This window comes from Thunnus thynnus, chromosome 11, assembly GCF_963924715.1.
Source record: "Thunnus thynnus chromosome 11, fThuThy2.1, whole genome shotgun sequence".
NCBI classification, from domain to species: Eukaryota; Metazoa; Chordata; class Actinopteri; order Scombriformes; family Scombridae; genus Thunnus; species Thunnus thynnus.
In genome coordinates, this window is record NC_089527.1 from 24,302,915 (window position 1) to 24,330,729 (window position 27,815).

The 27,815-nt window shown below is 42.3% G+C and overlaps 1 protein-coding gene across 1 annotated transcript in view; it reads left to right on the forward strand.

Moving 5' to 3' along the window:
• Positions 1-6,978: 6,978 nt before the first annotated feature.
• The window catches only part of klf12b (Kruppel like factor 12b), a 45,519-nt gene continuing 24,682 nt past the window's right edge, over positions 6,979-27,815 (forward strand). The window contains exons 1-2 of the mRNA XM_067604601.1: positions 6,979-7,134; positions 21,589-21,832. Coding sequence (XP_067460702.1) covers positions 7,041-7,134; positions 21,589-21,832 — 338 coding nt within the window. The 5' untranslated portion in view covers positions 6,979-7,040. The remainder of the gene's footprint in view (positions 7,135-21,588; positions 21,833-27,815) is intronic.

Below are 27,815 nucleotides of genomic sequence, written 5' to 3' on the forward strand. Positions count from 1 at the left end.
AATGGGGCTCAATCATGTTTGCTAAATGTGACACTCTAATAGTATCTTTTATTTATAAAGACGAGATAATTTCAGCTATTTCTGTCTGTTTGGTGAACAGGGGTGGATTAAGTGATTTGAGGGCCCTAGGCAAACTCAGTCATGGGGCCTCCTTCGTGTCTTATTTTCACTTCTCTTGTTGAGAATGTTGGTATTGGTGGTGGTAGACAAAGTGCTCAAAACTTTAAACTATTAATACCACGCTAACAATACTCTGTTAAAAGTAGAAGTCCTACATTCAAGATTTTACTTTAAGTGCAGAAGTATTATTAGCACAATGTACATACATTTACTTAATGTCTGTTCAAGGAGGGCTAATTTCAGCTGCTTTATATATTGCTGGACAGTTTAATCTTTAATAATGCATCATATCTTATTTGTTGATTTTATATTTTGCGTGTACAATTTTAATCTGTAGAGTAACCAGTAACAAGCTGTCAGTAACAAGATGTAGTAGAATGACAAGTACAGTGTTTCCCTCTGAAATAGAAGGAACCGAATCCCTCCCAGTAGAAGTGGAGAAATGGAAATATCAAAGTAAAGTACATATACCTCATAACTGCAAGCATAACACTTGAGTAAATTTACTCAAGTGAGGTACTTTTAATTTGAAATTTTTTTTCATTTTATGCTACAATAAAGTTACACTCCACTACATTTGCAGATTAAGATTTTTGATACAAAGTGATAAAATATGATGTATCATTATAAATTAAACTATCCAGCAGCATATAAGTTAAAATCATGTTAAAATTAACATTCAAATGTTTCTTATAAGGCAATATGTCTGTAATAATAATGTAACATAATATAACACAGAGTAATACTTTGAATGCAGGACTTTGGCTTGTAATGGAGTATTTCTATATTGCAGTATTACGTTGCAGTGTTGTTGCACTCCTCTGTCCTGAAAGCAGTTTTCTTTTCTTAAAGGCTACTATTTGATTCTCCTTCTTCCTTGCATGCAGTTTTTTCTTATATTATCATCATTGTCTTTGTCTGTTTTCATGAGGGTTTGGGGGGGAAGAGGGTCAGTGCTCCCATCATCTAGCAAGTGAGTCGATGCGACAGAAACGTGTTAGTAACTGTGGTCCTGCTAGTTGTTTCAGGGGGAGCAACGGAAAAGCAGATCACCTTCAGGAGTTTTACTCTTCCTCTTTGTTTTTTCTTTTGAAATCGTGACAAACTGTGATAACTCTGTTCCACTGTGTGATGTTGTGCTGAATTGCACATTACCTCCGTAAGTTTCTGCCTCCTTAGCAACATGTGAGTTGAGTTGTGCACAGGTTGCAGATCCTAATCCGGGGGGGCTTAGGGGCCCTTATGTACGTAATTTTGGGTATAACGAGCAGTAATGAGTAAAGAGTATTAGTTTGGGGCCCCAGGCAGTTGCCTACCTTACCTAATGGTGAAGTCCGCCCCTGTTGGTGAACCAGCCAGTGTCACAGACCATACGGTGCAGAATGCCTGGAATCTATTGGTTGATGATAGATGCACATGAATAAATATAAGTGTATGTACGAATCAATAATTTACTCCTTATAGGTCTCTTCACCAGTGTTCATAATGATAATAACCATGTGGCAGATAGCACGTATAACTTAAGAGAGGCCAATACATCCGGGAGCTTGGATACATCTGACATGGAGGTCCCAGTGGATTTATAAACTTAGTGCAGTACAGTACATTCTTACATGTGCAGCATCCATTTCCAGGTCCAAACTCTCAGCTGGCATTATTCACTGTGGAAATTGGGCAATCTGTTGAAACAAATCATCAGACTTACATTAAATTACTTCAAAGTCACTGAGGCATTGCATCATATAAGAAGTGGCCCCTCTGAATCAGCTGCAGCACCGGAAAAAACACAAGTAAGGCAGTCCTTCATGTTTAGATAATTAAACAGATATGAGTTAAGGCAACAGTCCTCAACCAGCTGATTGTGTATTGTCTTTCTTTCACTCCCTGATGAAGTTGATGAAGTGTTCTAAAAAGTCTTAAGTCTCCCTCCAGTCAAAAATGTGTTTTGCTTCTAGTTTCTTCAGTTGGATGTTTCAGTTTCTCTGTGCAGAATGATGTATGTGCAGAGTTTGACACTAGAAGACAGTTTCATATTTTTGCTAAAAGTGGAAAGTCTCTCTGAGTTCACCCGAATTCTCAGATGAAGACACGTTCATATGAGGTGATTTTATGACATCACAATTAGTTTGGAAACCAACTGTGATCAAATATGAAAGTTCAGCAAGTGTGATTAGGAAAGCATCCAGTGCACTCTACTGATGGACTTTTCACAGACATCTCATGTAAAGCAGTTAAACTTTGACGAAAAATGAAAAATATTTGCATATTCATAGATTCTGGATTTTATGATGAAGGAGAAGGAGTAGATGTACTTTGATCAATTTTCAAGTAGTTTATTTTTGTGTAGAAACCATATCAGACACAAATTATTATTCCAAGCAGATAATTTGTATGTCTTGAAAAATGTCTGCAGAGGATCTCTAAAGATGAAGACGATGATTTTTTATTTTTGCAACATCAATATTAATTCAATATGAACTGACCATACAATCAAGGATTTTTTTCCTTTTAAAACTGCAAAAGTTGCCTTAAGCGATTCTGGTATATTTTTAATATTCCCTCAACAATGACCATTTACCACTAAATGGTTTTCTCCACTGTTTTCTGCCTTACACACGAAAAACAACATTCTTACATATGCTAATTATATACATTAGGCTGCTGAGCATCCCTGACTATATAGCATGTATCTTTTTTGATTGACGGCTTAATGTGTCTGTTCTGAGCGACACATAATGATGTGCTGCAGGGAAAAAAGCAACAGTATTCGCTGTTATTTCTGTTTTTAGCGAGGCAGCAGCAAACTTTACACCTTGTTGAGAAAAGTAATTACAGGAGAATTGTGATTGTATGCAGCTGTGAGATGCAGCATTTACTCAGGTTTTCTCAAAATTGAATTAACGCTGAGATACACAACGGTTCCGCAGATTTCAGCAAAACCAAGTAAATACACAAATGTATACAGTTCTACAAAATACCAGAGTGGAGCCTCACATCAAAAATATTGTGCAACGTACAGTGTTAGTACCCTCCTTTGGCAAATCTGTGTTATTTTTCACACAAAGAAAAAGAGTAATAACATGCATCATTCCTCAAATTTTGTCAGAATCTTTGAAGACATCATGCATGACAGGCGGGCAGACAGACGAACAGGCTGAGCCCAGTCCATTGTACTCCTCAGATTTCATTTTGTAGGACAAAAAAATGTGACTTGTGAGGCTGAGAGCAAGCTCCTCTCATTTTGCTTATGTTGCCCAATTGTGTTGGGCATTCATAGAGGGAACAGTGTGGGACTGCCGGGGATAGAGGAGAGAGGCTCAAGAGGTGAGCACTTTATTGCCTAGAAACCAGCGCTGTCTAACATTATGAATATACTGTGTATTCTAATCTATCCAATTTTCAAGGTTTCAAGTTGATTCTTCACTCTCACTTTTCTCTTGCCACTTCACTTTTTGAATTGTAGTTTTGTTTCCACATCCTCTCAATTGTATAACTCTTATTACTATTCTATTTAAAGCCAATATGAAATGTTTAAAAATGGGCCACAGATTCACTTGCACAGTGTGTCCTCTCACTCAAAAGGGAAGGACAGGAAGGAGAGGACACATATATGCTTTTCATGGATAATTCTTGATTATAGTCATATTTTCTAGCTGAAGCCGCAGTCCTCCGTTTCCCACCACCCCTCTGTTCCCACTCCCTCCCTCCTGACTGTGCAGTAACAGGTTGTGTTTAGCTTCTCTGCTCCCTACTTCCTCGTCTGGCATGTCTGTTCTTTCAGTCCAGAGTCTAAAGTTCAGCCAGAGACAACAGGAGGGGAGCATCACGTCGCTCACTCTCAGCATTTCACAACACTTTCTTTTTTTTTCTTCTTTTTTTGCTAAGTCAAATACAGGCTTCCTGTATGCTGTAAAGAATGCTTGCCCCCTCAGCGTAGACATTTTGTAGTGTGACTAAATGATGAATGATCTTACAATAATTTGATGAGATTGGGTTAGATGATGCAAGGGAGAAGTGTGTAATGATAATGCTAGTCTTGATGTCTTACAGCTTATTATGGCGCTCTGCAAATGATCCCCCCAGACACCCACGCTGCCTTTGAACCGCTCCCACCCCAGGGTGACGCATTAGCAACCTGTCTGGGGTTGACGTAGCCTTGGTAGAGGCCCCTGCATCTCAGGTGCTTAATAAGCCCTACTGGGGCACCGGGAAGAAGCTGGGAGCCCCAACTTGAGCACCCTACCCCCTTCAGATACCTCCCTTTGCATACCCAATCCATCCCTCCTGTGACCCCTCCCCCAAGTCCCTCAGACCATCTCCCATCATCCTCTCTCATACGTCCTCCTCTTCAGCGCATCTCTGTAGCTTCCTCCCCACGTTTCCGTCCACACTCCTCCCTCCTCCACCTCCCTCGCATTGCCTGTTTGTGCTCCACGCTGCCTTGCCTTCCTTCAACACATGCCAGGACTCCTGGGGCAACAGTTACACAGCCCAGGATGTCATTTGAAAAAGCTCCTCAGGACGTCATTATAAGGATCATCACTGGGCCTTACGGCTGATGTTGCATTAGTGTTCCATCACACACACAGCCTTCAAAATGCCTATTAACTAGCCAGCACAATCATCAGGCAAATCAGATTTTTTCTCTGAGATTGGTGTGTCATATTGATCTGAAATTGACGATTCTCATGTATCGGTGCTTTCAAGACCATAAGATGTAATTTGGACTGCAATTATACAGCATCGGGCAGATTCACTGAATGCATGAAACAACAGGTAATGGGATAGTTATGCTGAGAAGAGACTGACAGTGGAGGAAGGTTGACAGTAACCAAAACGTGTTGCATTAGCTTCAATTGCCACAAGTTGCACAGGCTTGATATTCTCACATTGCTTCATTTGTCACTTCCTGTTGGTCAGCAGTATGTCACATAATGTATTCCAATTCTGTGAGTATGTCTTTTCCACCACATTTGTGGTTTCTTTATTTTTGTTCCTCTTACATCTGCTCATTTATAATGAAACCAGTTTGAGTGTGGATTGGGTAATGACCATTCCAGTATTCTACCTGAATTTAACGAAACAAGATGCCGTGAGCATTTAGCTGTGTGTTCAATAGCAGTTCAATTTTGCTCAAGTTCAGCTCTATTTGTGGTATTTTAGGTGGCTGTGCTTATGGATATTGTAGTGGGTGTCATGGAAACCAGACAATTTTTTTTTTGCAGGTTTACTGACGATAGAAGTTGTGGCCTTTTTTTCACCCCTGTGCAATAAAAATATGGGTGAAATGGATTATTATACTGGCATCAGATTTAATATAGTTTTTAAATTGTATTCAAAAGTTTAATCTTAAGAGAATGATATTTAAAATAATTTAACATTACAAGACCATCCATCCATCCATCCAAAAGTCCCTCTTCCTCTATTGGACACCTCCTATCCAGGCAGCCACAAAATACATTTTTTAATTCACCCCTATACAATCACCCAGCCATCCCTCTATCCAGCCTATCCAACTCTATTAATCTAGTCTTTCTTTCTCTCCATCCCTTTCATGCCATCCTCTCGTCTCCATCCAACCATTTTATCCTCCATTCATGGCAAACAGAAGACATACAGTATCTGAAGTGAAACAGAATGAATATTAAGTGGGTAGCAGTTGGACCAGCCTCACTGTACTACTGTAAATAGTTATATATTTCCTCTCTGCCTCTCTCTCCCTCTTCATCATCTCTGGCCCTGTCAATCACCGTTCTCCAGCTCCGTGATAAGTCTGCACCGTGTAAAGTGGTATGAGCTTCATCAGCCATGCAGATGAGTCCTGTTTCCTTTACCTTAATTAGAGCTCCCGGGGGACTGACTGTGGGCACTGAGCAGCATCAGCATCAGCCTCTCATACCACAGAGATGCCTTTCATCCAGTCGGAAAACGCCAGGAGGAGAACTGTACAGTGGTTCAGGGACTGAACAGAATGGAATTTAAAAGCAGCAGCATTATGAGGAAATATTCCTGCATGTTGGTCAAGGTTGGTGACTCAAACACCAAGTGGCAATTTCAGGAGCAGAAACGAAAAGCCAACAGGAAGAAAGGAAATAGCTGCACTATTATTCATGCAAAGTGATTAGTCAATCAAAAGAAAATGTATTTAAACCAATTTTGATAAGCAATTAATCTTTAATGTCATATTTAAACCAACTTTTGGGTCTATTTTCCGGAATCATATCAAGAAAATAATAAAAATATGAAATTGAATTGGTTTATCAAGATGGTGATGACAACTGATTAAACACTAGATAATAATAACATAAACTGGTAAATCGATTAATCGTACGGTCTATGCAATTTATAATACACGCACGCACGTAAGCACGCACGCACGTTACACACACATACACACACGCACACATCATATATGGATCATGAAAGGACTAGATGAAAAATATCCATCTTCCATATAGATTAATACACTTGTAATTTATATTGTCAAAAATACTGATTAAGCCTTAAAATGCCCATATTTCATCATGAAAAAAAATAACATAAAATATCTTATTAAAATGAATTTAACATTTTTATTAAGTGTAATATTTACAGTAGCTCTGTCAGTCTTAAACATTTGACATTTATATGCCGTACAGTGAAAAACACTGAAGAGGAAATAATGATCAAATGATTAGTTCATAAGTAATAATTACACGAGTAAACAACTACCTTGTAAATCTGACACCGTTAAAATAATGATGTTTTCATTTCTTCACGTTCACCTTCCTTCCGTCCCCTTTAAACGGGGAGGTGCTCCGGTGCTCACCCCCAGCCCGGGGCTCTCCGCCGCTCTGCGGGAGGGGTAGAGAGGGAGTTCGGGCTGGCTGAGAGCGGACTCGTCGGAAACCTCCCCGGAGGGGCCCCGTGTAATTCGATGCATGCTGTTAAAGCTTAGACTATATTGTCTTCCCTTTGCTTATGAAGCCTCCACCCACCGGCCCACCCTACATTTAGCGGATCATGTGACTCGGGGTAAGTCATTTGCAAGTACAACAGTTCTCTGTGCGCTCCCATTCATTTCCTGAGAACTGCCTGAGCAGAGCAGCTGAGAGGCAGAAGGGGAGGGAGCTGCTCACTCACATACACTCACACTCACACACACACACACACACACACACACACATTATCACACACACACACACATACACACATACACACGTACATACAAGCAGAGTGAGAGGAGAGGAGAGGAGAGGGAGAGGAGGAGAGGAGACAGAGAGGACTGTAGAAAGGAAAACAGTCTCCTAGTCTCCACGGCTCTGCAGCTTCTGACAAGGTCTGTGCATTTTTCTCGTCCTGTTCCTCTGCTGGCTGCTGCTGTGTGCTTCATTTGTCACGTTGCTGGGCTTTGTGCTTGTGTTCACTTGCATCTCGTTCAGCTGTCATTGCTCTGTCAAAGCAGATGACAACTCAGATCACCTCTGGCATTGTGTTTGGTGTCTGTCAGTGGGGGAAAACAAGAGACCCTGCATGCTGCTGACTGGACAAGTAACACATATTTCCAATGTAAATTCATAAGCTGTCATGACAACAGTAAAAAAAAAAAAGTGATTATACACTGACTGAGTTTGGGCACGGGCAGCATCCTGACTTTACTGTGCCGGTGATTCCTCACATTTGCTCGTTTCTTATTTCTCACTTATTTACCCTGAAAACAACTTCAAAACATATCAGCTTATCGGTGTTGAACTGCTGTAGAGAAACTAACTGAATGTCTTGGTGGGGAATATGAGAGTGTGAACTGAGACAGCAGCCGCACTCTCTCTCTCTCTCTCGGCGCTTCTTGCTGGTAAAAAGTTTGCTGCTTGTCAGAGTTTTGTGCATGTCTTAAGAGAGTTCAGTGTGTGTGTGTGTGTGTGCATTTGTGTGAAGCATTGTGTGTGTGACAGGCTTGTTTGCCCACTGTAGCAGCTTAGAGACAGAGAGACGAGGCTGTTAGCAACGGGTTAAACATTAGGAGGCTCGGGTAGCGGAGGAAGGACACTGGGGGGGGGAGGTGTTTGTGTGTGTGTCTGTGTGTGTGTGTCTGTGTGTGTGGGAGTGTTGCAGGGGTGGTGTCTTGGATGTCATCGGCAGCGCTCTCACTTCCAGGGTAATAGTCATTGGTATTGATGGGTAGCTGTCAGAGAGGCAGAGAGCCACCAGGCTGGGGAGAGTGGCCGGGGGCTGGCCCTTGGCTGTTATTTTCAATTACAAGGGACCGGGGCAGAGCTGACAGCAAAGGCATTTGTACATCCAGTGAGGAGGAGGAGGAGGAGGAGGAGGAGGAGGAGGGTGTGTGTGGGGGGGTGGAGGCGAGAGGAGGGGTGGGAGGGGAGCTAGAGAGCAGGAGGGAGGGAGAAAGGTGGGAGGGGGGATGAGACTCTGGCCTCTGCTCCTGGGTTTGATGTGGAAACTGAGCACTGACCTCTGTGACTTTACCCCCGCGTTGTGGAGGGGCCCTGCCTGGCCTGTAACTGTGTGACAGCCGTAGGGTGTGTGTGTGTGGGTGTGTGTTTTAGTGAGAATTTCATCCATTTAAAAAAAAAGAAGGGAGTTGGGTTATGTGTGTGTGTGTGAGTGTGTTTGTGTGTGTTGATGAGACCCCCTGCAGCTCATGGATGTTCAGCGAGTGAGACTAGTGCCCATTTAAACTCTCACTTCAGTCCATTTACAAAGGGGCCTTCTCCCTGTGCATGAATAGGCAGGCTGATATTACCACACATGTAGAGTAGACGCTGAACACTGTGCACGAGCAAGTGGCACAGGAACAGATCTGAAGTGTAATCATATTGGTGCTCTGAAACAGGCAACATACAAATATTTCCTGATTTTGGTGACCAAATCAGAATCAATGAAAGTGGTGTGATTGCCTGAAAATAATATCATAATTCTGTAATGTTATTTGCTGCAACGTTGGACCACATGTCCAAAGGCGTCATAGTCTACATAAGACAGTGTAGCTGCTATATGTATAAACAAATCTTCAATACTGAATCCTCAACCTGAATTGACTCTTCTGGACCATTAATGTCACTGACTCAATCAGCAACTCCCCTCAGCGCTCTATTGTCAGCTCAGCAGCGGTGCACGGTACATAACTTCCTTGTCAAAAATATTATTAGGACTGAAAGCCTTGGACACAATCATAGTGTAATAACTCTAAGTTGGCTGCTTAGTCGTTACACTTACAAACTGAATGTAACAGACTGAACCAGCGACTGAAGACAGTCAGAATCAACGCGTTCATGTACTGATGTACGTACTGAAGTGCATTTGAATGATGATGCAATTGCCCGGCTTAGAAAAAAGAGAGCAAACCGTTTGAACTGAACAACACGATTTGAATCATTGAAGTGATTCATAATTTCCACTTTTAGCCGCCTATCTTCTCATAGCATTTTCCATGCAGTTCTTTTAAGCTGTCCCTTTCAATTGTTTGGTTTGGCGTCTTTAGTCGAAACAAAACAAAACAAATCATCAGCTGTTGTGCTCTCCTCAAGTGATTTCTGCTTCTCAACTGCTGGCTTCAGCTTGAGATGCTGAGTTTACTGTCTATCCCCCTGCTTGTTGCTGCTTTACATTAATAAACGGACACTTCGCAAATAAAATGTATTAGATCAAAAATCACGATGTGGTAGCTACATCCCTACTTATAATCCCTCCACAACCGCATCGAGCCTCTGCTGTCACTCAGATTCCTTCCATGGCTCAACCCCCCACCCCTGACATGGTCCAAGAGCTTATGATAGTGATCAGTGCAGGTGGGGGGGACTCAATTAAAAAGCCAATCACCAACGGATAGACTCTATCTGTCCGTCAACACCGCTGTGCCGTGCACATTTAATTGCCCGGCAGGATTCCCCCACTGAAGGCATCATCTGTCTGCCACAGATCACAACACATAAATTGGGTGCGTGTTGACAGATTGAATCTTTCAGTTAAGCAGTGCAGTGCTCTAGTATGTGCGTTCTACCAACATGTAGACTCACCAGCTTATTCAGGGAGATGTGAAATTCCCTGTATTACCCCTAATCAGCTGGGTTAACTGCTGGCATATTGACCGACTGCTGTATCATTGATCCGGGTGGGTGTTATGGAGTGTATCGTCATCGATTGCAGATAGACTGCAGCGCATGGCACTGGCTGGATTCATTTGGCCCCACCGAGTGGAAGCCAAGTCCAAAGGGGAGTGAGGCAGATTAGAGACGTGCATTGTGGGATATCCCGTGGGCTCTGGTCACAGAGGTGGCGTTCCATCTCCAGAGCTGTCAAACCCGGACATTCAGCCACAGGACTCTGCCATATGCAAAGACTCTGAAACACACACAGAGCTACACCCACCTACCCACAGACTCTTACAATAGACTATCATGTCAAGGGCATACAATGTGTGAAACAGAGTGTACTCAAATAGTTGACTTTGTATATTGATAGATGTAGTCACAGATGTGGCAAACTGAATCGAGAAAAAGGTCATGGACTGAGATGGTTTAACATCCAAAACATCTGTAGTTATTTTCCTGTTGTTTCATTTTGAACAGTTAGACATGCACTGGTAATTAGGTTGTTAGGCCTCCTGTGCGTGAAATAAGATAAATATTTCGAGGTGATGGCTGTGGACTGAACTCCCCGTGCTGTTATTTCATCATGTCAGGAGATGACAAAATGTTCTCTCCCTTTGCGTTTTCTCTTGTGGATTCAACCTTTGACCCCCAGTGTCCAGCCCACGTTTGTTTACCAAAATTGAGTAAAGGGTGTACATGGAGTGCTAGAGCATGTGAGTTTTTGTGACTGAGGGAGAGAGAGAGAGAGAGAGAGAGGGAAAGAGAGAGAGAGAGAGAGAGAGAGAGAGAGAGAGAGAGAGAGAGAGAGAGAGAGAGAGAGAGCACGGAAAGTGTTGTGCAACAGCCAATGACTGAGTTTTGATAGTCTAAACACTCAACTCAAACAGAAAGAACTACAATCTAACATGGGTGATTACAGCTTGTCAAACATCAATGTGAGTATCTCTGGTTTTGAATTTTGAATTTTTATTGCATTGCTCTTTTGAACACCCATAAGGAGCCTGTTATTGTTAAAGCCACTGAGTAAATTTTTGGACAGACTCAAGAGAGGGAGGTTTTAAGATGTGTTGCCTGACCTGAAGTTTTTATGTTTTTTTTTTTTGTTCTAGTAATGACGCCATCTCTAGAGTCGCACACTCAGTGCTTACTGGAAATGAGTCATTTAGAGCTTGCCCCCAGACTCTGATTTAAGGTTGCTTCCACATGTTTCCATGGCTAGGATGCAAAGGTATGTCAATGTAAGGCCTGTCTATCAGTGGCGACGTTTCCCCTTTCAACCTATTTTACTTTAGCCAAATATGGTTTGTTAACAGAAGAAAGGAGAAAAGGAAGGAAGCCAAGGAAAGATAATGGAACTACATTAAAATGTTTGTGTTTTTAAACCACTTTTTTGAGCTGGTTTTATAGAAGAAGTTCCCTTCATAGAATCTTTCGGGATGTGTATCTCTCTAGCCTCGGAGCAGATTGTTTCAGCAGACCTGCTCGAGCCCGCGTGAGGATGCTGCACGGATCACTGTGAACTTTGTTTCCAGTTTTACCGTAGGTCAACTGTTAGAGGAGGAAATTATGTAAACAACATGTGGAATCCATTTAGGGGCCTGTGGCATTCCACAAGCTCTTTGGCTTTGACACAACCGAACGTTAGGTTCACGCTATGGACCATAACTCTTCTGGAGTAGCTGCTTCAACCAGGTATCAGCATGGCACAGCATCGGCTCGAAAAGAGAGGAAAAATAATCCAAGTGATGGTGTGAGTAGATGAGTAATAGAGGTAAACACAGCTGCTGGCTTTTATTGAGTGGTGTTGGAGAGCTGGAATGGGTCAAACCAAGGGGAAAAACTCGGTGAGCGAAAATAACTGTGTGCACATTTGATGTAATGAGTGTCAGTGAGCTGGAATGTTTTGGTTGGTCCGTTATTGTCTGTTTCCATGTGCTGTGTGTTGAGGTGGATTTGCGTTGTGTCAGCACAAAGTGAGGTTACATAGGATAGGCACTTTGTGATGCTGCATCAAGAGGCTTTGCAACATATCAAACACTTAATGAAATGCATGTGCGCTTGTGTGCATGCATGACTCTGTTTGTATCACAAGAATTGGGGAAAAAAAAGGGCAGAAGGAGAGAAGAGAAAAAATAAACAAGTGTTTGAGCTGATATTTTTTTCTGCGAGAGTTGTTGACAGTGAATATTGTAGATGAGTCAGTGTATTGGTGCCCGTGCATTCCTGCATTCTACAGTTATTGTAAAACATCTAGGTCGATCTTTGAGTGCATGTGAGTGCACATGTGCTGTGATGCATACAGTAGACAAGCTATTGTGAATATGTACACAGTGCATATGTTGGGGGAAGGGAGATCACTCACACACACACACACACACACATTCAGGCATACAGTATATGCACTATCAGAGCCTGGGGGGATTAAAGGCAGTAGCCTACTCAAAGAAGAGCCCCATTAGGGCAGGAGTCTACTGTCATCCCTATAGGGGAAGAGAGGAAGATAGAGAGAATATGTGGGTGGTTGGTGGTGGTGGGAAGGATGCAGGTTATTGTGAGGATGCTAATCTAATGAATCCCACCACCCTGTTAGGGCAGGAGATCAGAGCAGGCTTTCACTCTGACCCTCCGCTTTAGTACGTAAAAAGCAGCTACAGTATAACCTAACCTTTGCATGAGATGAGCAATGACTTACCATGATTCACTTGCTCATACCTTAGAAATGTGTTTTCATGGGGTTTAATGGTAATGTTTACAACATTTGATAATCTTCTGTTTTCCTTCCGCTGTGGCTGTAATAGCATTCATATGGAAATATTAATTAGATTTACAGTATTTTATTTACTGTAAATTCTGTATGGGACTGTGCCCATGATGCACCTCTGTCAGCTTTAGGTGATTATAAGGTACTGCAGTGTGGTCAACCTAGGACCTGTGCACTGAGAGTAAATAAGAGATGGGAGCAGAGTCACTGAGTGCAGTCTTTATTGATCCACTGGTTCTAACCTCTTTCTATCTCCCTCTCTCTTGCACACGTACTGGTGCTAACCTCTTCCTCTCTATCTCTTTCTCTCATGCACGTATAGTAAAGCCATACAGCATTTAAACATGACAATAAACACGCAAAGAATATTGCAGTATCTTCCTGAGAAGTTGTGCCAATTACTCCACACATGTGTCCCGGTCTGCTCGGCTCCTCCTCCCCCCCCCCTCCTCCTCTATGGTACAAGTGAGGTTTTTGTGTCATAGGCTATTTTAGATGCACAGCCACTGACCCTACTGCATTTACTGAGGTGAGTGAACGAGTGTGTGAAGGGTGTTCAAGAGAGGTCACCCGATTATGTTGAAACAAGAAGACCTCCTACTGTATTAGGGGCCATTTGGTGCCGTCTTTTTTGGGGGCTTCTTGAGCGCTGAACTCAGTCCAGTAGAATATTTTAGCCTTTCTCACGATTACATCAAAATAATCTTCAATTGGAAATAAACTGTCGAAAATGGTGTCACAAATTGCTTTGACTTCTAAGTCGAAGCTCACTTGAGTAATGCCACCTCACTTTAGAGCTGTCACGGTCACAGCTTGTTTAGCTGTTTCTCTGCTGCATTTGAGGCACATGATGCAAGAGGATGTCAGACTCTTGTGTTTACCTCTCTCTGGAGCAGGAGGAGTGTGTGTGTGTGTGTGTGCATTTTTGCGTTTTGTGTGCATGCTGTAGGTGTGTGTGGGTGGCTCCTTGTGTTGAATGGGCATCGATATTCTTCTTTGAGGAGCTATTGAGAGACAGAGTTGTGTGTTTGTGTTTCTGTGCGAATGTGTGTCTGTTAGATAGATATAGTTCATTGTGGGTGCAGGCAGAGGTCACTAGGTTTGTGTTTGTGTGTATGTGTGTGTGGTTGCCAGATTGTAGAACAGAGCAGGGGCTCAGGAAGTCAGCTTTATGAGAAGTGCATTTGACACACAGACGGAGACACAGACAAACCAAACAGCGACCGACTTTTCTTTTCGCTTTGAGTGTTACCTCTCAAAATAAATAGCCTCTTCATTTCTCACAGTTTCACAAGACCTGAAAAGGGACGGAGGTGGTATTGGCGGAGGAGGGGAGCTTTCGCACAGACAAAAAGTCACAGAAAAATGATCAAATTTACAAAAGATTTGCCTTCTGTCTTTTTAAAAGGTAATATTTTACAAAGACGCGCTGAATTCTTATCATTACATTCAACATTTGAAGAGACGCCAGAGACATATCTCATCTAAGTATAATTGCAGGCATTATATTTAACATTCTCATGTTCTCACATCATTTTATTGATTTAAATGAATGTGTTTGGGTGGACTTTTAAAATGTATGCGAGTGCCACTATGTGAGATTTTCTCATTGTTGTTGGTGTGTTTCTGCCTGCTGTTTGAGCATCTTTTATTAGAAACTGTACATTTGTTTTCTTGTGTAAACATACTGACACAGTTGCAGTTCTGCTGTACGTAGTGTCCACTCAGCAAAGTGTTCCTACACATTATTTTCATGTGTGTGTGTATAAGTGTGTGTGCCGGAGAAGGCAGTGGACTTGAGCTGCATCTGGCGACCTCATCCCCCTCATCCCGACAGGATTACTGACACAGGATCCCCCTGCCCCTGGCAGAAATAGCAAGGACCCAAGGGCAGTCCACCAGAATATGGGAACTTCCGTGGGCCTTGCTTGTGCGTTGTGTGTGTGTGTGTGTGTGTGTGCTGTCTGTGTATTTACATGGGTATCAACTCTCTATAAATGGAGCTGGTTTCCTCCCAGGTGCTGAGCTCCAATGGCTCAGGCACTAAGAACACGAGTTCACTGCTCTCTCTCACACACACTGTCTTACCTACAGTATCTGACTCTTCAGTCATTGCTCCAGTTATTGTGGCAATTTATATTAGAATGTATATTAAGGCACATTTTTGTGTTGTATGTGTACAGGAACTTACATAATGAGGTCATTGTGTAGGGGAAAAAAAACCTGGCAGACCACAATGTTGCTGAGCCCATTTCCATGTGCAGATACTGTATCAGATCCCATGAACCTTTAACGTTACACGACACCCGTTCTGAATTGCACCAAATGAACTTGTTTGAGTAAATAAATAGCCAACTGTCCACTATTATAAAGTATTCAATTTAAAACTTTAAAAATAATAGTCAGCAGTCAATGGAAAATAGTTCCACAGGGTGTCTGTTTTTCTAAACTGGCTCATGACCATGTTTTTCTTTAGGTTTTCTTGATGCTGGGTTTCAGCTCCATGGAGCTTGATTTGTATTCTGATGTACAAATCAATCAAATCAATAGTCACCCTTTACCATCCCCATTCAGCCTGAGCAAATGGTTTTAGTGTCCATGCTTGTCTCATGTTATTCTCCTCTGTGCCTTTGGTTTTTATAAATGCTTAGTTTTTTCCTGTGCATGGCATTTTTTGATGAGGATTTTGTTGATAATATCCGCCCTCACAACGAGCTTTAAGACTGGTCATGGCCTATCTATTAAGTGATGAGTCAGTGTGAGCGTCAGTACCGTTTTTTTGTTGCTGGCTTTTTAAATAAAATGATCCTTTATTATGTGTTTATCTTGTCGTTGAGTCTTGTGACGTCAAGAATCCTTTTTTCGAATTGCAGGCTACATATCTGAGTGCAAGAGGGAGCTCAGTCATTCATGTACACCACATCAAATTCAACAGAAAGTGAAGCCCAAATAGAATCAGACAGATAGAGGATGACATTCAGTTTAAATTGATGGGATCTGATAAGCTCCCCAAGTTGAGTTGTATGTCCCAGAGATGAAAACATCCAACACATGAGAAGTGTATTCTAGCTAATAATAGTTGTGTTCATGAAGAGAGCTGTGTTTTCCCTCTGTGGAACTGATTTATTCCCAGAGGAAAAGGGCAGGATGTTTTGAGGTAAAGTGCATCAGTTGAGTGCATCTCTAAGGGGTTTTTAACCCTAAAGGGAACTTTTTTTCCTCATTTTTTTTCAAAGGGTGGTGCACATAAACAGTGGTTTGATGCCATTGTGCTTATCGGGGGTTAGAGAAGTCCACGCTTCTATGAGCAGGGAGGTAGCAGCACTCTGCTCTCTTGAGCCCTGTTCAAAAATGTCCCAGAAGCATCCAAAAGACTTCGCTTGCTGCTCCTGCCAAGGAAAATACGGCTTATGAAATGGAAATTCTGAGACCATTCACAGAGTGCCAGGAATGATTCGAAAAAACGACTATGTCCATCTCAGTACATCCAGGAGTGAAGTCTTAGGGAAAGGACACATGCTACCATGCTCACATAGACAAACACACACGTATAACCAGCATTGACACTTCATTGTTTACCTGGTACGTGCTAGAAAGCCATTAAAGGGGAACTCCACAGGCTCTTTACCTAAAGGTCAATTTACTCATCATGGTTAGTCCTACTCAGTCTGAAAAAACAGTTGTATTGTGTCTTCTGTGACTCTGTATGAGGCTTTGTTAAGTCTGACAAAATAAATATTATCAGAGGTTGGAGACAAATTTATAACTTAAAGTCTGCGTTACATACAGGGGACGCCACTTTGAAAGACATTTGCGTATTCCGGGCATTAAGAGTTTAACTAAAAAATAGTATTAGTTGTATTAGTATTAGTAGTTTTGGGTTAAGGTTGTTGACATAGGATCCAAGGTGTTTTGAGTTTTAGCCATACTAAGGAGTAAAAGTCTGAATAGCTCAGCCTCTGCTGCTTTAAATTTGGCCATTCTTTTTAAAAGTCTGTCTCTTGTGAGCCCACGACTTTACAGAAATGCAAAACAACCTTGCTGGAGTTCATCTCTAAAAGATTTAGACACTAGGGACTTTTAGAGTCCACTTTAAGTTCTTTGTCTGAATAAAGGAAAAAAAAAAACATTCTGTAAGGGGTTTTCACTTACACCTCCTAAAGAGTAACTCCATGTTAGTACTTCTATGGTGGAAAACTGTTGCTGCACTCACCTCTATGAAGGTTTATGTCTGTGGAACCTCTGACCACACCAAGTGCCATTATTTGCCTGGGCGCAGTCACTCCTTAAGCAATAACTCTGCAGGGAACGAATGGGCTCTCAAGACCAGAATAAGGGCAACAGGATGAGGTCATGAACACGCACAGCTTAATATGAAGCAGACTGAGGTTGAGACTGAAAATCAGCTGTGATTCAGCTGTGGCTGAATTGCTTTGAATATGTTTTTTTTAAATAAACCTTTATTTACCACAGTCAACTCTAACTAAACTGCAAAAGTGTCACGCTGCCAATTATCTTTTTCTAGAAAATGTACCTGTCTAATGAGTGTGTTGTGAATGTACTCAGCTTTGACTTCTTTTCTAAAAGTTGCTGCGCTGAGCGACTGAAAAGAGAGGAAGTGGAGGAGTGTGCTGGTGGGCTAGCAGTTGTAGGCTGGTTATCAGGCCAATGTGTCACATTGGGGTGTCTAGGGGCACAGAAGAGGGAAGTGAGCCACAGCAAAGAGTCCAGCGGCGCACAATACAGGCAAAACACAGGAAATACTCATTTCACGTCACCTACAGCTCTGTTTTTTTATGCATTTGCACTTATAGCACTAGTTAATCATTTGTTTAGGATACACAATGTTTTTACTTGCTTTTTTCCCTCTCTTGCATTCCTTTTTTCTTTCTCTCCTCTCTTTGGTAGAGGACCGGGTGGGAGGGGGGTCTGTTGGCATTCTTGCACCGTGTGCTTTGCGCTCGACCGGGCCTTGGCTCCGGTCCATATCCCCTCTCTACCCTCTCTCGCTTCTCTGACTCCCGCCTCTCCTCCCCACTGAACACCCTTCCCCCCCTCCTCAACCTCTTCAACTCCCCTCGGTTGCTTCCCTAACCACTGTTCCTGCCAGGAACTCTGTGCTCTTCAACAAACCCCCCTTGCACGCCCCCTCCCCACACTCACTCCTCTTGCTATCACCTTCCTTAATCCTTCCTCATGTATCTCCCATAATTCACTCCCTGCTTCCTTTCCCCCTCAACCTTTTCCATCTCTCTTCTATCCCAGCCCGTGGCAGCAGGTCCAGCCTCTGTGACACAGATGCACCCAGTTGCTCTGGGCGCTCGACATGGGAACAAAGCTTTGGCGGGGCCCGTCTGTTACAGTCTGTTTCAGGGTGTGTGGTGTTCCTATGTGTGTGAGCATGCGTGCAAGTAAATGCATATGAGTGAGAGAGAGAGAGATGAGAGGTAAAGCAGAGATAGTACACACACAGCCAGATATTAAATTTGGTTTCATGAGTTTATTCAAGCTTAACTTTCACCTAAAGAAACAATGTTTCATTGCTTTGAAAGCGAACACCCGGAGACAGTATTAAGCAGGATCTGTCTTCACACTTGCATGTGCTGAGAGAACATGGATTCACAGTGATGTACACCACCCACTCAACCAACACACACCTTTGAGCTTTTCTTCCAATCAAAGTACTTCCTGTTTAAACCTCATTACTAAACAATGAACGGAGAATTCGACATTTATATCATCCACAGTGTCTGTATACTGGTAGCACAGGAAAGCTAAAGGGCACAACAAGAATATTGCAAACTGAGTCTTGTTAGATTTTTTTTTTCACACATTTTCCTTTTGAAATATTTTGGCTCTGTGTGGACGTGTATGTGTGTGGTATGAGTGGATGATGTCACTGGTATATGCGGTCTCAGAAGATCAGAGGTTTTCTCAAGAGGTTTGTCACCTCTAATTGATCCAGCTAGTCTGTTCAGGGTTGGCTTGGCTGGGCTTTATTCTTCCACTCCAGCTAGTTGATATTGCTTCTGTCAGCACAGCGCTGATAGCCATCAGGGAACTGGGTGATAGTGGACCTGAGGTCATAGATACAGATATGTGGTGGGAGATTCAGTTCATACTCGGACATGCATTAACCAACGCACAAATAAGTCCTAACAGAAAAGTGTAGAGAGCAGCAGACAGAAATATGTATATTTTATGCATTTTAGCTGCTAGAACTGGCCTCAATCCTCACCTGCTCCCTCTACCTTTTTTTTCTGAGAGATTTTGGTGGGGACTGGAGGGTGGGTAGGACAGAGAAATGAGATGCCTTAACACTCTGCTGCCCTCCTCTCTCCATCCAACTCCCCCACACACCTGGGATGGCTATTTCATTTCAGAGTGCAGCAAATGGAAAGGTGATCTTAATCTACCCTGTTTCCCTCTAACCCCCCCACCCCCCCCTCTCTCCATCTCCCACACACAGAGCCTCACACTGCTGATGGACAGCACACTGCAGGTTGCCTGAGCCTGCCACCAGCAGACCCTATTTAGTGATGGAGAGCACTGGATACATATTGGTTTATTACCTTGAACAAATTCTCCTCATTTCAAACTCAATCTCTGCTCATATTGTTATTGTTTTTGTTTTCTGATCCTCAAGTGGCACAAATTCCTTTTATGGAAGGGAAAGCAGTTGACTTTGGTGAAAGTGTGTTGACCTCCTCAATACACAGCACCTCTCTGTTAGCTCATTACTCTGTGTTAGGTCTTGCTCACTGCTGTTAGCTCTTTGGTCATTACAGTCACAAGCAGAGGTATGCACTGGCCATTGATTTCCTATGAATAGCCTGCTGCAAGCCAGTTCATTATGAAGGTGCTCACAAACCACTGGATTAACTGGACTGTAGACACATTGGGAAAGGCTGTTTCCCAATGTGAAATGCTTTCCAGAAATGCACAATTCTCACTGTGCCATGCTGTGCACAATTCAAGTTATTTTGATTTTTTTCCCCCAGTAATAGGAGTGCGCACAATACACATAGAGGATGAAAAAGTTTGGATGAGGTAAACTTTTTTGAGGCTTGTCTTCAAAAAAGGAGAAGTGGATTTTACCCCCATGAGAAAATCAAGATTTTATCTGAAATGTCTCCTTCTGGAAAATATATATTTTTCTTCTCTGAGGAGGAGAAGCAGCACCTACCAGAATGATGGTCAACCTGAGGAAAACAAACCACCTCTCTTAGTGCACTCCTCTCTCTTCTTCTCCTCAACACATGGCTCGAGGCTGGACTGAGGCTGCAACTCCACCCGCCCAACCGTTGCTATGCAACGCTATCTGGGCCTACCAAGACCTGAAGCCGAAGGACATCCTGGACAACAATACAATAGCAGCACAGCCAGGGTACCTGAGGGACTTAGACCTGAGAGGCGAGATCTGGGGGGTTGCAGATTGTGGGAGTAAATCCTCCCTCTTTCTCTACCTCCATCACACACACAAACACCGACAGGATTAGCCTTTTGCTTGAGAATCTAAGAGGTGGTGGAACAATATGTGGCATTAAATGGTTATTCTGTAGCAATTTTAAATGAAATCTTTATGAAGAATATTTTTTTGATATATAACTTGAATGGATTTTCCGGTGAGTAACAAATTTTGATTATTGGATTTAGGCCACATGTGTGAGATCTGAAGTGTAGTTAGAATGTCAGGCAATCAGTTACAGAGAAAGAATATATGTCATTCATGATTGGCTGAGCTCTTTTTTTCTCCACAAGAGTGGTCACAACGGCCGCGGTGCTGCTGACTGCAGGATAGGGCCGCACGTCCTGCTGCTGGTGCCAGCAGTGGAGAGTAATAGAGATGTTTAGAGTCTATTTGCCTTGCTTGCATTCTTCCATGTACTGCTGCTAAAATAATAAGAGGGAGGGTTACTTCAGGTCGGCCCCAGCTGAGGGATACGGAACATGCATTGTTGCCATTGGCTCCATCTGAGTATCCCTCTTAAAGCCATAGCACGGGGCTGAGGAGCAGGGCATTACTGCCCACTGTACAAAGGCACAGCGCACAGAGGCAGCAGAGGGAAGGATGAATGTTAAGATGTGCTCTGCGTTTTTGTGTGTGTTTGCATGTGTGTAAGTGTCATATATTGTGTATCTGCAAGGTGGAAAAGCCAGCTGATGACATGCTTGTTTACTGTACATTAACACTGCACAATAATTTATTTTATTATTATATCAATGGTCAAAGAGGAAACATTGTCAGATTGTGGTGTTGCCATTGCTGTTGAGTAACTGTATATCAAAGCCAGTATTTGTATTCCATTGAAATCTAAAGAGGATTTTATTCAGTATTATGAAGTGTTATTAGCCCTTCAGCAGCCCACCAGGCAACTGAAAATCTTTATTATGTTGAAGAGGTAGTCATGCTGTGCACTGACTGAGTTTACACAGTTTGTGTGCATCTTTTGTCTGTCAGCTTCTGATGGTTTTGAAACATGAGTTTGTGTCTATTTAATATGTGTTTATTTCTCAGTGGGTGCAAGCACAACATTGTAGATATCCAACAAGTGAGTGTGGGACCTGCTTAGTCATGCTGAAACACCCGTCTTACACCTCCTCTGTGTCCCTTCACAGGCAGCCTAAGAAACAGGATGTTAATGCTTGACGGAATGCCTGCAGTCCGAGTCAAAGCTGAGCCCCTGGAATCGGAACAAGGGGTAAGAGAACAGTTGTTTTCCAGACAATTCCCCTTTTTTTCCTGCTTTCCTTTCCTTTCCTTCTTTCCTCCTCCCAGCAATGGGCAGATAATCACTCCCAGGCCTAAGCAAGTGAGTGAGACAGTGAGTGTGGGGGCTAAGAGGAGTGGTCGGAGAGCATGGTAGTGAGCAGGAAGGGGAGAGCAACCAAGGGGAGGAGGAGAGCCACAGCTGGAGCAGGAATGCATTGGGGGGTTTCGGGGAGGTGACTGAGGCCAGCAGAGTCCATACTGGCTGGGGGTGATTGCGCAGATGTAGTCACTGCTCCCGGGGAGGAGGGTCACATGGGAAACTCTAAATCTTATCTATCTCGTTCTGTTCCTGCTTCTTTACGTCTCTCAATTTCCCCTCATCCTCCCTTGCCCTTCTTCCTCACAAACACACATGAATAATCTCTCTCTTGCACACATGCGCACATACACACAGGCAAACACAACACACCACACCATACTCTTCCTCTGCAAACACTATCACAGCTCAATCTCTTCCTCTACTGTATCTCGTGCATGCCTCTTCTCTCTGTTGTTTCCTCTGTGGTGTTTCTATCACTCAATATCAATTTATCTCAGATCTGAGTTAAATGTCACTATAGAAGCTTTGTAAGCATTTGTTAAGTTTGCACCAGCAATATTTTGTCTTTGCTGAATTAGTTTTGCTCAAAAAGCTAATTTTTGAGATTAATGTTCAATTAAACTGTGTGTATTGACCATGTTAGGCATAATGGAGGTATCTCACGCTGAGTTTTAATGGTCCTCATACAGTATCAGTGCTCTCTGGTCCAACATACCTAGAAATAAAGTGGTCTTGTTATGGAGAAGCTGTTGCTAGGTTACAGGGGCTTTGTGTTGCTGCCACAGCTGTGTGTGTGCAGTGGGTGCAGGCCACTTAATATTTGTAATCATGAATTATTGTTCAGTTATCATTGATTTCAATTCATAACGTATCAATAATTTCTTGGGCCCTGATACATCACAAAGAGCATCTTGTAGTAGATCAGCAAAGTAGCTTCTGTTGAGATGGACCAGAGAGTATTAGCACATGATAGATGAGAAGAATACTAGTTGCTTATAACCCATCAGGTAATACAGGTCTTGTAGAGAATTGTTTGGCTTTGCGTTGATAAGAATTGAATCTGTCTCTCCACATCTAAGGGCTCAACAGAGGAGAGCAGGTGGTTACTTTCTGGGTGTCTTGCTCTCATCTGTGGCTCAAGGGTTTTGAGAGCTGTGCTGCTGCGCTGCTACCTAATATCTGGGGTTTGAAGTCATTCTCCATACGTGTAGTGATGTCAGTCACAGACAGGATGCAAGTGCTGCAGCCCACACGGCCTTTGAAGTGCACTGAGATCCAATCTTGCCCTAACTGACTGAGCTTCCCTTTAGACGGCAGACGCAGACAGACAGTTTAGGCTGCAGCAGAAATGTGGTCTTCATTTGGGTGGCGGGGAGCCAAGGGCTTGCTGGAAATGGTCTGCCTCGTTAGACAATTCACCCGCAAGGGGCTGGAAAATCTGCCCCGCTAACCAGTATCCCCTAATAAAGACAATGGCATGAGGACAGAGGCAGGCAGGCGGGTCGAGCATATCTTTATATGTGTGTGTAGGTTTGAGCGCATACGTGTGTTGTCAAAATGAGAGTGGGGGTGGCTTAAATTTTCCATTTGTGCTGGTTGATTTGTCTGAGAACCTAAGCACATAATGCAAACTAGTTTCTGTTTTTCACTTTTGTGTAACACTACACACTCTTGTTTTGACCTTTCCCCCCTTTTATACAGGAGCCATAGTGAATTGGCCAATTTTAACAGGTTGTTAGTAAGTGGCTAAATCCTCTCTCCTTCAACAAACAGAAAGGTTATAATGAAAGTGAGCCTAGCACTTAAATAAAGAGATGGCAAATTATTTTTTGTGCAAATTAAGAGTTTACAAGTAAAAATAAATAAATAAATAAATAAAATCACATACCTTCAAACAGTCTTGGTCGGGTTTTAGTGCTGTTACTTCTTCAAATTATCTAATTCAAACAAAAACTACATTATATAAACAAAACTACATTGTAGAATTGGCATTGTTCTGATCATTCGCAGTTAGCGCTGCTTGATTGACAAGCTAACGTTGCAGTAAGGCAGTTGCCTTTTACAAAGCCAGCAAACAGCCTGCCTTTATCCATGATTTTTCCAATTTTTCCAATCCAATGCGTCGTCGCATTACTTCTAAAATGGTTTGGTGTCCTGATTAAATGTTCAGCACAGCTTGCTAGTTTTCTCCATTTTCCGTTAGTGAAAAGAGCAACAATAAACCAGTTTACTGATAGGGCAACAGGACATGCAATGGGTCAGTGCATTAGTCTGTTGCGTTTATTCACAATGAATATTGAATTTGAAAAGATCATTATCAATCGAGCATAACATTTTTTCTCAAGTAGTTCAAATTTCAAATAAAACATGACAGCCCTGTTCCGTATGACTAATGGCTAATGTCAGCGTGCTCGATAAAGCTGTTGAACTGATGCTAACGTCATTGGGTCAGTTCAGTGACATAGGAATCTTTAGTCTAGTAGGAAGGTGGGGTCCCCATCTTCCTACTAGACTACTTCTTGTGCTAGCCATACTCTAAGTCACAGATAAACATTTTAGTGATCATTTTATTCCAAAGTTAAGACTGCATGACTAGAAGACATGTATGATGTTTTGTGTTTGACTACGTCTCAGTCAGGGAACCATATAATAACATCTGTGTGACAAACAGACAGGAAAATCTCGGGACTTTATGTGTGTTATTATTCTGTAATCATCACTATCTGTGACATAGACTCACTTTAAGCAATGAAACACATGAATTGTTGAATGTGTCTTTTTTGCTATCAAATGCTTTCATAAAAGCAAAAAGCCATTTGAAGAAGTGTAATGTGTTTTGTTACAGTGATTACACCACAGCTAACAATGTCTTAGCTGTAGCTGTTAGCCTCAGTATAGTCACACGCCACATGTAACAATTCCTTGTGTGGTTTATTACTTTTATGAAAGCAGCTTATAGTTACAAAAGACACCAACATTCAATAAATCATAGACATTCGACGATTAAAACTGTAACTAATCAATATAGTTCTTGACAGCTAACAGCTAACAGCTAACAGCTACAGTATGGCTGATACAGATTGATATTTGAAATCTGGTAACTATGTACAGATTTTTTTTCCTTTTTTTTCCCTGTTGTATAAGTACATACACACAAAATCTTTAGCAATTTGCAATATCTGGTTACTTATTGTCCAATGGACATATACACTGATACTGAGCGAATATCAGCCTCAAGCTCTAATGCAGAATTCAGTTTCATGCACAAGTGTGTTTATATTTGCCACAGCAGCTTTGAATATGGCTCACAGAGTTTAGGACTGAAACTATCTGTTGGTAGGAAAAACTGGTAATACTGCAACATTTTAGTAGCAAAAGTTAGAGCCATACTCTAAGATGAAAAAGATAAGATTTCTAAAACACTGAGATCAGCCTCAATGGGTCTAATGGCTTCAAAGCCTTCAGGCAGTATAGCTCCAGGCAGTCTGGGACATTCACATCCTATACAGACAATGCAAACACAGAGTGATCACAAAAGCAAAAGCAGCTGGATGAGAGCCTGAGGGTCTGTCATGAAAGGTTACATCAGGAGTTGATGCAAGAGAAGCACAGAGGACAGATAGGACATCACAAACATATATATTGACAATTGAGTGATACATCTTTTCAAATATTTTTTCAAGGTAAAGGCTTGGAGCAGCAACTTAAGCCACTAGCTAGCAGATACACAGCCAGGAACAAAGTCGCATGATGAGGAGAGAACAGATAGCCCAAGGGAGTGATCTTTAGGTTAAATCTAGGCTCTTCTAACAAGGAGGGTCAACAGTGACTCTATGTGTTGCTGTGCATTATTGAGCGTATGAATCCTGTGAGCATAACACTGAACACAGCAGATTCTTTCACAGCAGTCTCAGTGTCAGTCACATGATAGTGTTGATACAAGTCCCCACCCATTACAGTTATAACTTAACAATCACCCCAAGATCATATCAGCTGTATGAGTAGACAAAGGACCCTGCAAGTAGCATTTTTCAATAATGTAGCATTGCATTAGTTCAGAGGAGCAATACTAAGTAGAGCATGCATCAGCTGATTGGCATCAGCTGCTTCATTCATGCTCCACTGTCAGTGGTTCATTCACTAGCTGCTTTGCTACCAACTGACTAGTAAAATCCAATCATATTCATATAGCTAAGTAGCACGGCCATCATAAACTTACATCTCTATCTATTACTCTACTCTGGTACTGTCACGCCAGTGCCTTTTGCTGCCACAGCTCCCAGCACCACCCTGACCTCCTCCTGTTGTGTTGAAGCTTTTGGTGTTGTTGACTTTACTAGATCTAGTATCATAGCTGCTTGGATTCTGAGAGCTCCCTCAAAGAGCAGAGGCTCTTCTTCCAAATATGACCATTTGCTATAAATGGTCAATTCCTTGAGGGAAGTGTCTCTTATTGAACTAATTGTACTACTAGAAAATAAAATAATCTGTTTCCATGAATGAGGCTTCACAGGACAACATAAATTATTATGTCATCCAATTTCCATGAAAGCTGTGGTTAAGTTTATTTACTATTGTGAGACTTAAAGCTGTTTATATTCTCATGATATGAAAAAAGCCCTAATTAAACAATGTGTTTTTTCCCCCGCAAAAACATAATTACATACATAAAGTCCTGAGTAAAACAAACAAACAAACAAACACTTATAATGCTTGGTGGGTGGTATTATGAAGCAGATCATAATGTGCTGTGAACCTTGACCGGACACCACTGACCCTGAGCTGAACTCCAACAAGGTCCAGAGGTCATCAGAGGGCATATTTCATGGGGTAGGGTTTGTTTTCCAACAGAGGGGGAGTATCATAGTGAGAAGCACTTTTTTGACTCATGGGGTCGTAACATTTCCTGTAGGCTGAAAACGAGTATACAAGTCTGGAGTAAAAATAGCAGACTACTACATAAAAGAACACACATACACACACACACACCACACACACACACACCACACCACACACACACACACACACACACACACACACACACACACACACACCCACACACATACACACACACACACACACACACCACTCAGAGAAAATTTGTAATTCACCACAGATCCACTCTAAGCCAGCATTACATAAGGGGAAAGAAATGTGAGACTCAAAAACAAAAGTGTGGATGAAAATCCATGGTACAGAACATTTTTCATATCTGCTACAGTGGCAATCGGAGTGAAGTTTTTCCTTTAACTTTAATGAGATTTTCCAATATGATTAGTAAAAATCCTGGATGTGCTCTCTCACTAACTGTGACTCAGCCTCTGAAAAGCCCCACTGTGAGGATCAACACTACGCACTACACACTCTAGCACCCCTCCCACACTGAACATAGTGAGTCTAGATCAGCTACACCACATGTAACATGGTTCATTTGACGTTAGGTGAAAGATTGTGTAGTGTATTGATATCAAAGACGGTCCAAAGTTTGGGAGTCCGGAGAAACAAATAGTAGCAGGGTGAGTGTTGTTTTTCTACTGTGTATGTTCTCCATTATCTTTTCCAAGTAAACAGGTTCCTGAAACTTGTGCAGACAGATGGACCGGTTGTGTTACAGTCTGCTTGGTGTTAAGTGAAAGATGCGTTGAGGGATATACTGAGCCACCAGCGTTGGCCTTAGGAGGCCCATCGCTGAGAGACAGAGAGAGACCGTCAGGAAATTGAGCCCATATGATGTTTTTCCACCGTCACAAAGGAGATTTAGGAGATATACAAGGAAGCCAAGAGAGCTGCGTTTCTGTGGGAGTGGAAAACAGGAGGAAAAAGAGAGAGAGAGAGAGAGAGAGAGAGAGAGAGAGAGAGAGAGAGAGAGAGAGAGAGAGAGAGAGCAACCCACGCCAAGAGAAAAGACAGAAAGAGAGAGAGAGAGAGCAAAAGTAGACGATGAAAGGAGTGTGAGAGACACTATCTTTACTCCTGCATTTCATCTGCGCATGACATCATGCTAAGCAAGGGGACTTAACAGGAGGTGTGGAA